Here is a 13,624-nt window from a genome sequence, read left to right as displayed (position 1 = left end):
CACACACACCCACACACACACACACACTCTCTGTTTTGTCTTTAAGTGTTCAGATGTTCTTCATACATCCAACAATCGTGTTTTTTTTATGTTTTGTTGAATTTTCTCTGAAGTTAGTTTATTCACATTTGTGTTTCCTGTTTTCCAGACGTGAACGACTGTGCAAACCAGCCGTGTAAGAACGGAGGAACGTGTCGAGATCTGGACGCAGATTACACCTGCCTCTGCCCGTCGCCGTATGTTGGAAAGCAGTGCCAGCAGCGTACGTTTCTTTATAACGTGTCGTAAAAGGTCCATTTTTAATGTCAGAGGAGTAAAATGTCTCCTGATGGGTTCCTGTCTCTCAGGTTGTATTTCTCTGCTGGGGATGGAAGGAGGAGCGATCGTGGAGTCCCAGATCACGGCCTCCTCCGTTCACTACGGGGTTCTGGGTCTTCAGCGCTGGGGCCCGGAGCTGGCCCGACTCAACAACCAGGGGATCGTTAACGCCTGGACCTCAGCCTCCCATGACAGGAACCCTTGGATTGAGGTGAGACTAGAGGCTTTCTCAGCGGCGCCAACAAGCAGAGAGCTGAAGCTGACCTCTGACCTCTGCAGATCAACCTGCAGAAGAAGATGCGTGTGACGGGGATCATCACGCAGGGAGCCAGTCGGATGGGAGCCGCTGAGTTCATCAAGGCCTTCAAGGTGGCGAGCAGCTTGGATGGAGTCAGCTACACCACCTACAGAGGAGATGCTGTGCGCAGGGAAAAGGTCAGAGGTCACCCCCCACAGGCTGCAGGCGTGGCGCCGGCGGCTCCCCTGCTTCTCTCACCTCCTCGCTCGTGTTTGTGCGCTGCAGGTTTTTGTGGGGAACAGCGATAACGACGGCACAAAGACCAACATGTTTGACCCCCCTGTGGTGGCTCAGTTCCTCCGGATCGTCCCCGTGGTGTGCCGCAGGGCGTGCACACTGCGCATGGAGCTGGTGGGCTGCGAGCTCAACGGTAACCTCCAGAACCCTGAGCGAGCAGGAGGGCGGCCTCTGGTTTTACTGCTTCTCCTGAACACGGGTCCCATCTCCGCGCTTCATCTAAAAACTGTTTATTATTTATCAACAAACAGGTTTTCATGCAGATTATTTTTAAAAAACTGGAATTTAGTCTTTTAGCTTCTAGTTCATCTGCTCCGAACTTAAATGTGCACGCTCAGACACGTGCACGCTCAGACATGTGCACGCTCAGACACGTGCACACTCAGACACGTGTACGCTCAGACACGTGCACGCTTTTAGGTTTTAAGCCTCGTTGTCTTTTCTTGTTGAAGCTTTTTTTAATATATTTAAATAAAGTAAAATACAGACAGATAAAAATCTCCTCCACTGTGGGAAAATCTGCCAAGAAGTTATTAAAAAGTTTATATTTTAAAGTTAAAAATGGCTCCAAAATTTGAAACTTGAGTCAGGAAGTTTTAAATAAAAACATCTGATTGGTCGCTCTGCTCTCTGCGTCCTCCTCCTTCCTCGCGGTGGCTTTAAATCATTTCTGTTAAATCATTTCTGTTAAATCATTTCTCTGTTAAATCTTTTCTCTGTTAAATCCTTCCTTCGGAGGTCGGGTGATTTGGTTCCTCTTCCTCTCCGGGTGTATTCACTCTCTTCCCGTTCCCTTGGTTTGTGTTTTATTCTCAGTTTATTCGAACACGGCAGGTTGCTCTGAGCCGCTGGGGATGAAGTCTCGACTTGTTTCTGACGAGCAGCTCTCGGCCTCCAGCACCTTTCGGACCTGGGGCGTGGACACCTTCACCTGGCACCCTCAGTTCGCCCGGCTGGACAAGGCGGGGAAGACCAACGCCTGGTCCCCGGCCCGGAACAACCGCTCCGAATGGATCCAGGTCCGGGGAAAGCTCGGCGGGTCGGCGCGGTGCGTCTGAAGCCAGAGGATTCTGCAGAATCTCACGGTCCCCTTTTCTGTCTCCAGGTTGATTTAGGGAAGACGAAACGTCTCACGGGCATCATCACTCAGGGGGCGAAGGACTTCGGGGTGGTCCAGTTTGTGTCGGAGTTTAAGGTCGAGTTCAGCCATGATGGAGCGGCGTGGAGCACGGTGAAGGACGAGGACAGCAGCACCGATAAGGTTCACCTGAAGACTAAACCCTTCCTGTTCTGTTATTGTTGAAATAATTCCTGAAGACTTCAGGCTGTCTGAGGTCTAACATCGTTCAGGAGAATTCAGCTCTGCCGTCTCTGTCCTCCTCTCAGATTTTCCAGGGAAACGTTGACAACAACTCTCACAGGAAGAACGTCTTCGAGCCGCCGTTCTACGCCCGCTACGTCCGCGTCGTCCCCTGGGCGTGGCACGACCGCATCACTCTGCGCATGGAGCTGCTGGGCTGCGACGACTGAGGCCCCGCCCCCAGCCCGAGGCCCCGCCCTCACCCACCCCCTGGAGTCCAGGATGGAGCTGTTCTCAGAGAAACTCTGACTCCGACACGTTTGGCACTTTCTCCTGTGTGACTTTTCTTCGTTTACGTGTTTTTTTTGTTTCTTCTTTGCAGCTTCTAATCACTCAGAGTTCACTTTTACTTTCTAATGTCAGAATAAAATTATCGTTTAATCTGTACTTTCTCCTAAAAGTTCAAACTACAGCTGTTACATCGTCACCCTTCCTTTTGCACAAACCTGCAGAGTAAAAACCTGCAGCACATCGATGAAGTCAGGTTTTTTCTTATTCTTGCGTCATTTTAATTTAACTCCATCATTTTTACAAATGTTAAATACGTAGAAAATGTGTAAAAGTTTTTATTCTTTTTTAACTCATTGATGGTTTTGAACTGAGCTCATTTATTAAACATTAAAAACCTCAGCTGCTTTATTTGACTTTTATTTAATCTTTAATCTTCATTTAGCCTTTCTTTTTCCAGGTGAAACGTCAGACACGAGCTGGTGGGACTTGGTCCACGGTGGGACCCGGTCCACATTGGGACCCGGTCCACGGTGGGACCTGGTCTCTGGGTTTTATCTCTCAGAAACCTGGTTCTGATGGTTCCCTCCTACTTTCAGGAATAAAACCTCAAACCTCATGAAGGTTTCCTGGTGGAACAGATCAAAACTAAAATAATGCAAACATAGTCCAGTGAAGAGTTTCTTATTAATTAAATTAAATGAATAAAGTCGCAGCTTCAAACTTCTTTTTACAACAAACTTTATTTAGTAAAAATGAAAACTTGTCCGAGTGTTGGACCCGTCACTGTTGGAACGTTAGAAACCCGTCCTTTAAACCAGTGAATAAATCTGGAACCGTTTGGGTTCAGCTCCAACATTTTCCCACAGAAACAGGTAAACAAAGTAAACAAGGTGGTAAACAACTGGAGTCAGACGTAGAAACAGGAGAAAAATACTCATTTTCTAAACTTTTCTTGTGAGCTCCAGAGGATTTTACTGTGAATAAAAAGAATCTTTAGTGTTCATATATAAAAATAAACACTTTTTAGGCTTCAGCTGAAAAATAAAACTCATTAGAAGAAGAGAGAAATTCTACTTTGACCTTTCTTCATCTAGAAAGGCACCGATAGGCTGAGTTTTATCTCCTGAGCCAAAAAAACACTGAAAAAAGATGAAGCTGGTCCAGAAGCAGTTTCTGTCTGGCCCCATCTGCAGTCAGATGAACAGGCTTTACTGTTTCTCTTCCATAAAACAACAGATTTTTAGAAACTGTCGTAATTCTCATCGTTTCCACACAGAGAACATTCTGTGGTTCCTCTGCTGGCTCCAAACAGAACCGCTCTTTCAAAATAAAGCTCCTCAACCAGAAATAAACATTTCTAAATTTAATCCACGTCAGGAATCCCGATTATTTCTGAGGCGGCGGTTCAGGAGGACGAATGTTAGCCTCAGACTGTCGGTCAGAACCGACAGATGTTTGAGGTTAAACTTTTTATTTCTTAAAGTTTTAAAGTTTCAATGTTTTAATCCCAACCGTTGGGTCAAACTGGACCCAGATCAGAATGAAGAGACAAATAAAAACCTGCTGAGAACCAGATTATTCAGCAAAAAAGGTCATCCTCAGGCCTCAGTCAGAGGTCAAAGGTCATCCTCAAGCCCTACAGGCCTCAGTCAGAGGTCATAGGTTAAAGGTCATCCTCAGGCCCTACAGGCCTCAGTCAGAGGTCAAAGGTTAAAGGTGAACTTTACTGAAACTCGGCTTCAAAGAGGATCCTCTCGATCTTCATCCTGACCTCGGTCTTTTTGTGCGGAGTCAGCTTTTTAAAGACCTTCACCAGGTTCATGAAGTAGAACTCGTCGCAGTCCTGAGGTCGGTCCATGTTGGCCTGAACCATCTGGTCACATCTGGACAGAACCAGCGGCCTCTTGCTCGCCGCCATCTTGGGTTTTTTGTACCTGGAGTCAAAGTGAGACGCAGAGTTGTTGCCGCTTCCTTCTTGGCTGTTTTCATCCTGAGCATCAGGGATGGTGTACTCGTCATCGTTCTCGTTCTCGCTCTCGTCGTTGCTGTCCTGTAGGAACAAGATAAAAAATCTTCCATCAATCTTATGATCTAAGTGACGTTTAATGCTTGATAAAAGTAGAACAATAAGACAAAAACCGTTTGAAGCAGATTTTCTGAAGGAACAGAAGAGATCTGAATGGGCTTCTATGGGAGGGAAATTTATAAATAAAGTTAAATATTTTGAAAAGTATAAAAGTTACAGCAGCCTGCCGCTGCAGGTTTGGATGTAAGAACGACTAAAATTCAGCAAAGTCTGCAGAAGGAGTTAGATTAAACACTGACTCTATTAAACTCCGGTCAAACATAAACATTTAAATCTGCTGTGCTGCTGGAAGTTAACCGTTTTACAGTAAAAAGTCTTTTCTGCATCAAACAACAGGGACAACATAAACTCCATCATCCTTACAAAGTAAGATGGCAGTTCGATGAGATCTCCAAAAGTCACTCTGGCGGCTCCGCCTCCCAGAGAGTCCATCGTCTTCGGCCTCTGCTCGCAGAGCGCCAGGTGTTTGGTCAGGTCCATTTTGCTCTCCATCGGGGTGATGCAGTACAAGCAGTGGTAATGTGGCCGCTGCCAGCAGAACAGGCCACATTTATGGATGGTGAATTCTGAAATGGGTCCGAGCCACCATTAGATCAGGAAGAGTCAGAATTATTTTAAAGATTTACAGAAAAACTGATTACCTCCAATGAAACAAGCCCTCTTTATGTGAATGTCCAGGTGGCGCATAACTTTGCAGCGTTTGGCAGGTTTGAAGAACGCTGGTGAACAGAACGGGCAGTGGTACTGTCCCTGAACGCAACACGTGGTGCATTTCTCCAACGGAGGAAAGGCCAGGCCCTTCTGGATGGACACATGACCCTGAAAACAACAACAACAGTTAATATTCTTACATTCATCATAACCCTCCAGGCTTCCAGCAGCTTTCCTGGTTTAAAACTCGAGACTTTAAACTGACTCCTGGTCCTTTTAACAACCAACTTCAAACACAAATCTAATTTCTGTTTTTTATCACACGGATCAAGAGATCTTTAACACAACCTGAGGTTCGTTTTGTGACATTTAAGCTGAACTTCAAGGAGAAAAAAACAGCAAATAAGTTTCTGTTAAAGTAACTAAGAACCAACAAGTTACAGAGTTTAAAATACTGAAAATAATGAACATTTCTTCAGTCCTATAATGTAAAGAAAAACTGACTGTAGGATTATTAAAACATTTCATTTTTCTTATATTTTCCTTTTAATGAAACACTGTAAAATTTAACTCTGTGTTCAAATTTTAGATATAATAAACCTGAAAATTTCTCTTCGGTTTGTTTATTTAAAATAAATCTGATGTTTATCTTAAATAAAAGGAAAATAAATAAGTGGATTTTCATGCTTTATTATCTTCCTAAGACCTGGAAACCTTTAAAGACTGCATAAAAACCCACATTTTAGACCCATACTGCTGAAAACAGAGAAAATTATCTGTTTCTGGGGTGTAAAAGGTTTAAATCTGAGTTAAATGTCTGATCCAGCTGTGATTTCTAGAAACAAACAGTTTAACTTTGATTAGCATCAGGCTAACCTGAGGAGCTAACACCTCAACAGCTTCGGTTTCCGGTGAAAAAAAGCAGTAAATTCAGATTAAATCTGAAGTATTTTTCTACAGAAACTCGGAGGAGAAACACACAGATGGCAAACGGCTCTCGTTGTGTTTGTTAAAAACTAACAATCCTTTTCCATCGAGTGTTTTTCTTACTTTTGTCTGCAGAGTACTGTCCATCTTACACACAGGTCTGTTTCTTCTTCTCTTGTCCTGTTGAACTGTTTACAGCTCTTAGCTTCCGGTTAGCGCCCCCACCGGTGACATCCCGCAACTACAGCCCGAACATTTAGATTCTTAGTTTTTAAAAAGTTGTTTTAAAGTTGTTATTTATGAAAACTGTTGGTGGAAAAAGAGTTTAACAGGGAGATGTAATGGTTAGGAGTCATTCTTCCATCGTATTACTGAATTTGTGCACTTTTAAGCGTAACCTTGCAGTTGTTCGTTCAATGATAAATATCATTAATATTTTTATTCTCTTTTCATTATGTGGTGCTGAGAGTTCATTAGTAAGAGGATTTTAATCAGATATTTAGAGTCATTTCCTGCCAGGTTTTTAGGCAGTATCCCAAGAATATAATGTGTTAAATCAAGCTTTACCCTTAATCTCTTTTTGTACAGATTCTCAGAGAGTGATCACCTTTGGACAGTCGCCCACCTCTCCACACTCTCTCCAACATAGATCAGACATTTTACAGAGTTTGGAAGCATTAAAATAGCTCATCTTTGTAGGACTGTTAGTTAATTTAAGAATGTTTCCTTTTATACTCAAGCTGGTAACCGTGGAATCGCTCTGCAATGCTTTGTAGAGTTTGGAAACAATCCGTTTCATCAAATCAACCTTCCTTACGAGCCATGAACAGCTTTTTAACTTTAGTTGGTAAAGTTCTGCAGTTTTATAGCTTGGAGCTCCAGTTTGGAATTGAGATTGTCTTCAGCTACAGAACAGAAGACCAGTTGTTGTTTTTTTTATTTAATTGTTGGTTTTATCAGTAGAAACAGAAAGAAGACATGTTTAGAGATGCATTTATATGATAATAAGGTGAACTTGTTTTGACTGTGCTGTAATTACCTTGGAGTGGAAATTCTGTCATAAACAGAAAGAGTCAAACAGCCAGCAGATGGCAGTCCGATGCTGACGGAGTTTTAGTCAACAAAGGGGAACAACAAAAAGATTTAAACCAGAAATTCTTAAACTTTTAGTTTTTGACTCATAAAACCAAAAAACCCAGAGCCCAAAGAAACAAACACTCCCATCAAAGAACCTCAGCCTTCGTAATTATTGTTTTTATCTTTCTGTAACAGTTAAGGATAAACAGTCATTTCTGTTGGTGTTTCATGGCCACTAAAGGCCCCCGACCCCAGCGTTGGAAACCACTGCATTAATGCAGTGACGTTTGATTAAATGTTAAATTAAGATCACCTGCAGCACGGTGCAGTTTCTGCATGTTTCTAAATGAAGTGTAAATGATTAGAATAAAAGTCATAAAGAGCAGATTGATCCGAACCAAGCCGACGGCGTGGAGCCATCATGTGAACGAGTGGCTTCAGATTCTAGGAACTCAGTCAATCATGACTGAAAGAGTTTATTTCTCATCAACACACGCTGGTTTGTGTCTCCTTTAAAGTGTGACGTGGATAAAAATCTCATTTTTTCCTTCATTTAATGTTCTCCTCATCAGATCTTCAGCTGCGGTTTTTGTGGCGAGATTTCTGAATCTGTTTCTGCTCACGAGCAGCCGGTTCATTAGTGCACAGAGTCTGCTTGTAGGGAAATATTATAAATGTCAGCTTTTTTATTTTGGATTTAAATAAATTAAATCTGGTAGAAACCTGTCAGCTTGTTTAATTTAAGTTAAAGCAAATAATTATAATAACTATTCAGCCATTTAACCATAAAGCTGAGCAAACATAGTTACTCAAGTCAACAGAAAATGTTTAGATTTTAGTGGGTTTTGGATGTTCTGTCTGGCCTAAAACTTGTTTAAATGTTTGGTTCTCTACTTTTATTTGAAACTAATTACCACTTTGACTGACAGCATGAGTCAGAAACAGGTTAAAATACAGATGATTAGATCTGACCTGCAGAAAAACAATAAGTTTTTAAATCTTACAGTCAGTCAGAAATTTCCATGATGCACTAAAATAAGAAGCTGTTGTTTTTCTTTGGAGGCGTCGTCAAATTATTCAGTTACTTTCTTCTGTTTTGGTCTGTTTTAATAAAATAAAACAAACTTGTATTCACTCATTCTGAGCTGTGGGCAGTTTATTAGTCCAGACTTTAGGAAAAATCAATTAAAAAATCTCTTTTAGGCCTGAAAGTGTCTGAATGCAGCAGAGAAATCCTCCTCTTCCTCTTCGTAGCCGAGGCTGTCGAGGAGCTGAAGTCCAACCTCAGGAAAATGTGTCATGGCGTGTGGTTGGGAAGTTTCAGCTTCACGCTGCTGGAACAAATGAAGGCGTTTATTTGGTTTCTCTGCTTCAGAAACTCTGACAGATCCTGGATATTAACTACATGTTCTGCTTCAAAGCAGGGGTCCAAAACTTTCCCCTCTGACCAACAAGCTTCACATCTGGATCTCCTGACAAATATAACATTCAATTAATTCCGGGGGAGAATCTCCAGAACCTCCACCCGGTGTCTCAGGACCTGTAGCCGGGCCGAGCCGAGCGAGGCCGAGCCGAGCCGAGCCGAGCCGAGCCGAGCCGGGGTGGGCCGAAACTGATTGTTTGGTTCTTACTTCATATTTGGTTTTTAAACCGATCTTCATGACTTTGGACTCAAGTGAAGCATGAAAAACTGTGGAATTAACAAAATGAGAACAATAATGTTTGGTTTTATGTGTTAAAATTTGGAAATTATAAGTTAACTGTTTGGGAACTGAATTTAAATGTATTTTATTTGAAACTAAAATCATCACAGAAGGGTTTAAAAATCAAATTTAAGCTGTTTATTCCTAAAATTCACAACATTTTCATGAAGACGCTTGAATAAACTTGAAATGAAGCAGTTTGGTTGTTCCTGCTGCACAAGTTTTAACTCAGTTTAGTTCATGTTTTAAGAACTAAAATAAAATATCAATCTGAGGTCAGACTTTATGTGGAATTAAGCTCAGCAGCCATCATCCCACTGAGGCTCTAACAGACGTCTGAATTCCCTGAAAAGAAACACTTTAGTCATATTTAGTATTTGCATGAAAACCAGAATTAGGTCCGTTTGTTGGCCTTTAAAGAATCGCTCAGTCAGACTGGAAAGGTGCTGATTTTCCTCGCATCACGCTGGATGAAAGAAAAACCTTCATGTGACTTCCTGCTGATGCTCGGCTGCTAACAGAAATGTTAATGAACTTATCTTTGGTTAATGCATGTGATGCAGCGTCGAGATGTTCCCTCTGCTGCCTTTAAAACAGAACAAGGAACCTGATGAAATAACAGTTAATGAAACAACCAGCATGCATTAGAACAGACAGAGTTTAACTGAACAGAATCAACAATAAAACACTCATGCTGTCTAATAAAACATGTTTATCACTGGAACACCTTTACAATAAGGGTGTCCTTATAAAAGATTAATAACGTTCTTTATAAACCATTAATAAGGACTTACAGTGCTTTAGATAAAAAGGATTAACAGATTTGTTTCTTGATTCGTCCTCTCCATCCTCACTGCTTCCTGCATTTTTCAGTATTTGCATTTTGAACATTAAAGAATTAATTGTTAATTGTTAATTGTGAAAAAAAAGGTGTTTGCATTTTTAATTTTCTTTATGGTGTTAGTTTGCGGACTGTGAGGGGGGAGGAAACCAAAGAACAGTGAGCCTGCTTCAGTGTTTTATTAAGTGTTTAAAAAAATAAAAAATAACCTGGTTATTAATCATTAATAAACCCTTTACAAAGAGGCCTTATTTATTGTAGAAGTGGTACTTTTCTGTTTGTTGTGCTGTTTGCTCTTTTTTTAAAAAACAATAACATTTAGATGTGAACAATAACAACACAGCCTGTTATTTATTTATTTATTTATTTTTGGGGGGTTTGGGGGAAAACGGATGAGTGGGCGTGGTTTGGGGGCCTGCGGGAACTCTCGCCTCTGATTGGCTGTCCCGCCGGCCCGAGGTGTTTAAATAGCCAATCGCAGCACCGAACTCAGTATGTGTGGCAGCTGCAGCGCTGAGCGGGTCTCTCTCGGTGGAAGGCCGTGTCCGAGTGACAGCTCGTCTCTCTTACCTTACTCTCAACCCGAGCAACATGGAGGAATTAAGTAGTTGACGTTTCCTTTCTCTTTTCAAGCTTTCTTCCCGTCAGGTCATCGTGCTCCTCATCCGGTTTTATTGACGTTTTGAACTTGTTTTTACGACCCGAAACCATGAAGTACATCATCGGAATTGGCGGGTAAGTTCTTTCAGAATGGCTGGTAGCTAAGCTAGGCTAGGCTAGGCTAGGCTAAGCTAACAGGCTAACCGAGCTGCTGGAGGCCCCGGAGGTGCACGTGGGGAAGGCGGTCATGCCATCTGTTATATCCCTGCTTCCTTCACGGAAGTTGAGAGTATGTTAAGTGAGATGTATGATAAAACCAACGCTCCTGCTGGTAATTATCAGTTTATATGAATAATCTGAAGCTAAGCTAACTGTTATAAGCAGAGAATCAGCCCCACCCTGTTTATATGATGCATTTATTACAAGGATCCATTACATGGATCTGAATCCTGTAAAAGGTTTTGTTCCTGACCATCTGTAACTCAATGTTTGAGTACCTGTTTGATGATTTATTTCCTGTTTCAGAGTTACTAACGGAGGGAAAACCACCCTCACCAACAGGCTGATCAAGAACCTGCCCAACTGCTGCGTGGTCCATCAGGACGACTTCTTCAAGGTGAGCACCACACACTTACTCGTTCATTTTGGATTTTAGATTAGAGTCAGCTTAGAGTCGTTGACGGTGTAGGTGGGTGATGGCAGCGTGTCGAATGTACCCGGGTACATCTGATCCATGTATGTTTCAGCCCCAAGATCAGATTGAAGTTGGTGAAGATGGCTTTAAGCAGTATGATGGTAAGCCTGGGTTTTTATGAAAGGCTGTCTCGTGAGTGTGTGTGTGTGTGTGTGTGTGTGTGTTTGCTTTAATTGTAATGTGTGTAACCAGCATGCAGTAAAGACAGAGTTTAACTCTTTAACTCGCTCTCTGCGATCTTCCACACGTCTCTTTCCTTCCTGCCTGCTTCTCCCCTGCAGTCATCACTTCTCTGGACATGGACGCCATGATGAGCACCATCCACGCGTGGCTGGAGAACCCGGTGAAGTTTGAGAAGTCTCATGGCGTTAATAACACCCTGGATGCTGAGATCATCCCGAAGTCTGACCACAAGGAGGAGGATGAGACCCACATCCTTATTGTGGAGGGCTTCTTGCTTTACACCTACGAGTAAGAGCTCAACCAAATGTCTTAAATCCTGTTTTTCTCCTGGAGTAAAGCAGCTGATTGGTGTTTGTTGTTGAAGGCCTTTGATCGACGTGCTGAACCAACGCTACTTCATTTCCATCCCGTACGAAGAATGCAAGAAGAGGAGAAGGTAAATGTTGGGTTTATCTCAGAGTTCCGGTCTTGTTGCTTTAGCTGACTGGTCTGTTTTTCGTCTGCAGCTCCAGAGACTACATTTTTCCTGACCCCCCTGGCCTGTTTGATGGCCACGTGTGGCCCATGTACCTGAAACACAAGAACATCATGGAGGAGTCAGGCGTTGATGTTGGTAAGTTGACATTATTTAGGTTTTTTATGTTTTTAAGGAGGTTTGTTTTGATGAATCGTCTGTGTGTCGTTACAGTGCAGCTAGATGGAACCATGTCAAAGAAGCAGCTCTTCAACATTGTCTATGGGGACATCATGAACAACCTGCAGAAATCTCTCTAACAAAGGTACTAAAATCACCTGACTGGAGTAAATATTTGTTGTTCTTATTGTCTGTGCTCTTACTGAATGCTGTGTTTCTGCAGGTCATCCGATCGGCTACAGAAAGCATTTACTCCATCTGCAAGCAGAAGACCAACCTGCCTTAATTTCCTGCCTGGCAGTCTGTTTAGTTTGACAGCCATGTTTTTTATTTTTTTTATGTATGTTTTAACAGCACAGTATGCTGTAATGATTTTTATATCTATCATATTTATTGCTTTGTTACAGCCTACATGTCACAGAGAGGAAATGAGATGTTAGAGGATGGTTGCATTAGTCAATAAATGATCCTTCTACCAACGTTGTCTTGGAGTTACTGAACGTGGAGAACGGAGGAGGTGGACACCTGCAGCTCCTGATAGCTGCAGAGTCCAGACAGCGGCGCCGGCTGCTCGCTGATAAGTGACGTCATGAGACTGAACCCCATGACCCCTCAGGGTTTTACGTCTTTGGGTCTGAACTCAGATCCAGGCTGATTTCCTTAGAACCGCTGCGAGCAGAACATCTTGTCATCGGTTCTGTCTGAGAAAGCTATAAATAAAAGTCTGAAATTAAAGTTTGACAAAGGTGTAAAACACATTTTTGTTTTGTTACTGATAATTTAAAGGAAGGAGGTCGGGAATAATCATCACTCTTCCTGGATAGAAACTGAAAACTGAAGTTTAAATAGTTTTATTGTGAATTATAACTCTCCAAAATAAAAGCTCAAAGAATATTAAAGTACAGCTTTTTACATCCTTACCTGACAGACTTCTTTTTATTTTTTATTAATAAAACTTCATGTTTTTTGTCTTAAACTGATCCGAGGAACACATTTTGTCCCCGAGACTCGGACATGAATAATTCTGTTTTCTGCAGATAAAACAGAATTTAGAGTAAAACTTGTTTGAAGACAATCCAGAAACACATTTTGTTGTGTTCAGCCGTACCCGACCTGCTGTTAAATAATACTTCTATCATTTATGGGATGTATTTTAACATACAGAGGAGGAAACACTGATTTAGTTTCCTCTGATATAAAGAAGTTAACGGTCTGGTTTATTTTAGAGGACTGAACACAAACTGAAAACTAACACGTTGCATAAAATGACTGATTGAGTTTTTAAGGTCCAACAGCTCCAGGTTCTGACCGGTTCTGTCCAATCAGTCACCAATAATTACAGATCCTCTGAGGATCTCACCTGAAGAACACCATCCCTACAAGGTCCTGTAAAGAGGAGTGGGCCAAAATCCCTCCTGAGATGTTCTCTGAGGAGAAAAAACTTCCCTCTGTTTGATTCTCTGTTAAAAATGAGAGGAACAGTTTTAAACGTGAAGACTGAACCTCTGTGTGTGTGTGTGTGTGTGTGTGTGTGTGTGTGATTCATCCTCCAGCCGCTCCACCCTTTAAAACAAACATATTTTAGTTGTTTTTTCCTCGCTCTGCATCGTTGTTGGACGGAGACGTCGGGGTTATGGGGCGCCGTTTGTAAAGGAGCTTGTGCTCAAAATTCATGCCTAAATTTTGTCACATTTAGCTTCAAACACTGTTTTAAAATGTAGTGTTGATTTTCTGATGTCACTTTTTACAACATTTAGCTAATTACATGTAATTGTTACAGCAAC

The 13,624-nt window shown here is 42.0% G+C and overlaps 3 protein-coding genes across 4 annotated transcripts; 2 read left to right on the top strand and 1 right to left on the bottom strand.

Moving 5' to 3' along the window:
* Nucleotides 1-120: 120 nt before the first annotated feature.
* LOC108251193 (lactadherin-like) lies at nt 121-2,843 on the top strand. Its single transcript, XM_037979650.1, has 7 exons — nt 121-262; nt 348-529; nt 598-753; nt 842-986; nt 1,688-1,872; nt 1,959-2,114; nt 2,240-2,843. The coding sequence occupies exons 2-7, from the start codon at nt 368-370 to the stop codon at nt 2,381-2,383; spliced, it is 948 nt and encodes a 315-aa protein (XP_037835578.1). The 5' UTR covers nt 121-262; nt 348-367; the 3' UTR covers nt 2,384-2,843.
* Nucleotides 2,844-3,172: 329 nt separating this feature from the next.
* LOC108251194 lies at nt 3,173-6,320 on the bottom strand. The gene is made up of 4 exons (XM_017441389.3): nt 6,232-6,320; nt 5,172-5,349; nt 4,894-5,096; nt 3,173-4,494 (listed from the first exon to the last, which is right to left on the bottom strand). Exons 1-4 carry the CDS (start codon nt 6,253-6,255, stop codon nt 4,168-4,170), a joined length of 732 nt encoding a protein of 243 aa, XP_017296878.1. The 5' UTR covers nt 6,256-6,320; the 3' UTR covers nt 3,173-4,167.
* A 3,897-nt stretch (nt 6,321-10,217) lies between these two features.
* On the top strand, nt 10,218-12,319 carry mibp2 (muscle-specific beta 1 integrin binding protein 2). Of its 2 annotated transcripts, XM_017441377.2 has the most exons (8): nt 10,220-10,464; nt 10,855-10,945; nt 11,076-11,124; nt 11,305-11,494; nt 11,571-11,642; nt 11,713-11,819; nt 11,895-11,985; nt 12,064-12,319. In XM_017441377.2, the coding sequence occupies exons 1-7, from the start codon at nt 10,439-10,441 to the stop codon at nt 11,978-11,980; spliced, it is 621 nt and encodes a 206-aa protein (XP_017296866.1). In that variant the 5' UTR covers nt 10,220-10,438; the 3' UTR covers nt 11,981-11,985; nt 12,064-12,319. The 2 variants fall into 2 exon arrangements, with proteins under 2 accessions (XP_037835952.1, XP_017296866.1); XM_037980024.1 differs by lacking the exon at nt 11,076-11,124 and having other exon boundaries at nt 10,218-10,464.
* Nucleotides 12,320-13,624: the final 1,305 nt, after the last annotated feature.

The sequence above is a fragment of the Kryptolebias marmoratus genome, linkage group LG15, assembly GCF_001649575.2.
Source record: "Kryptolebias marmoratus isolate JLee-2015 linkage group LG15, ASM164957v2, whole genome shotgun sequence".
NCBI classification, from domain to species: Eukaryota; Metazoa; Chordata; class Actinopteri; order Cyprinodontiformes; family Rivulidae; genus Kryptolebias; species Kryptolebias marmoratus.
This window is presented reverse-complemented; position numbering and strand designations above follow the sequence as displayed.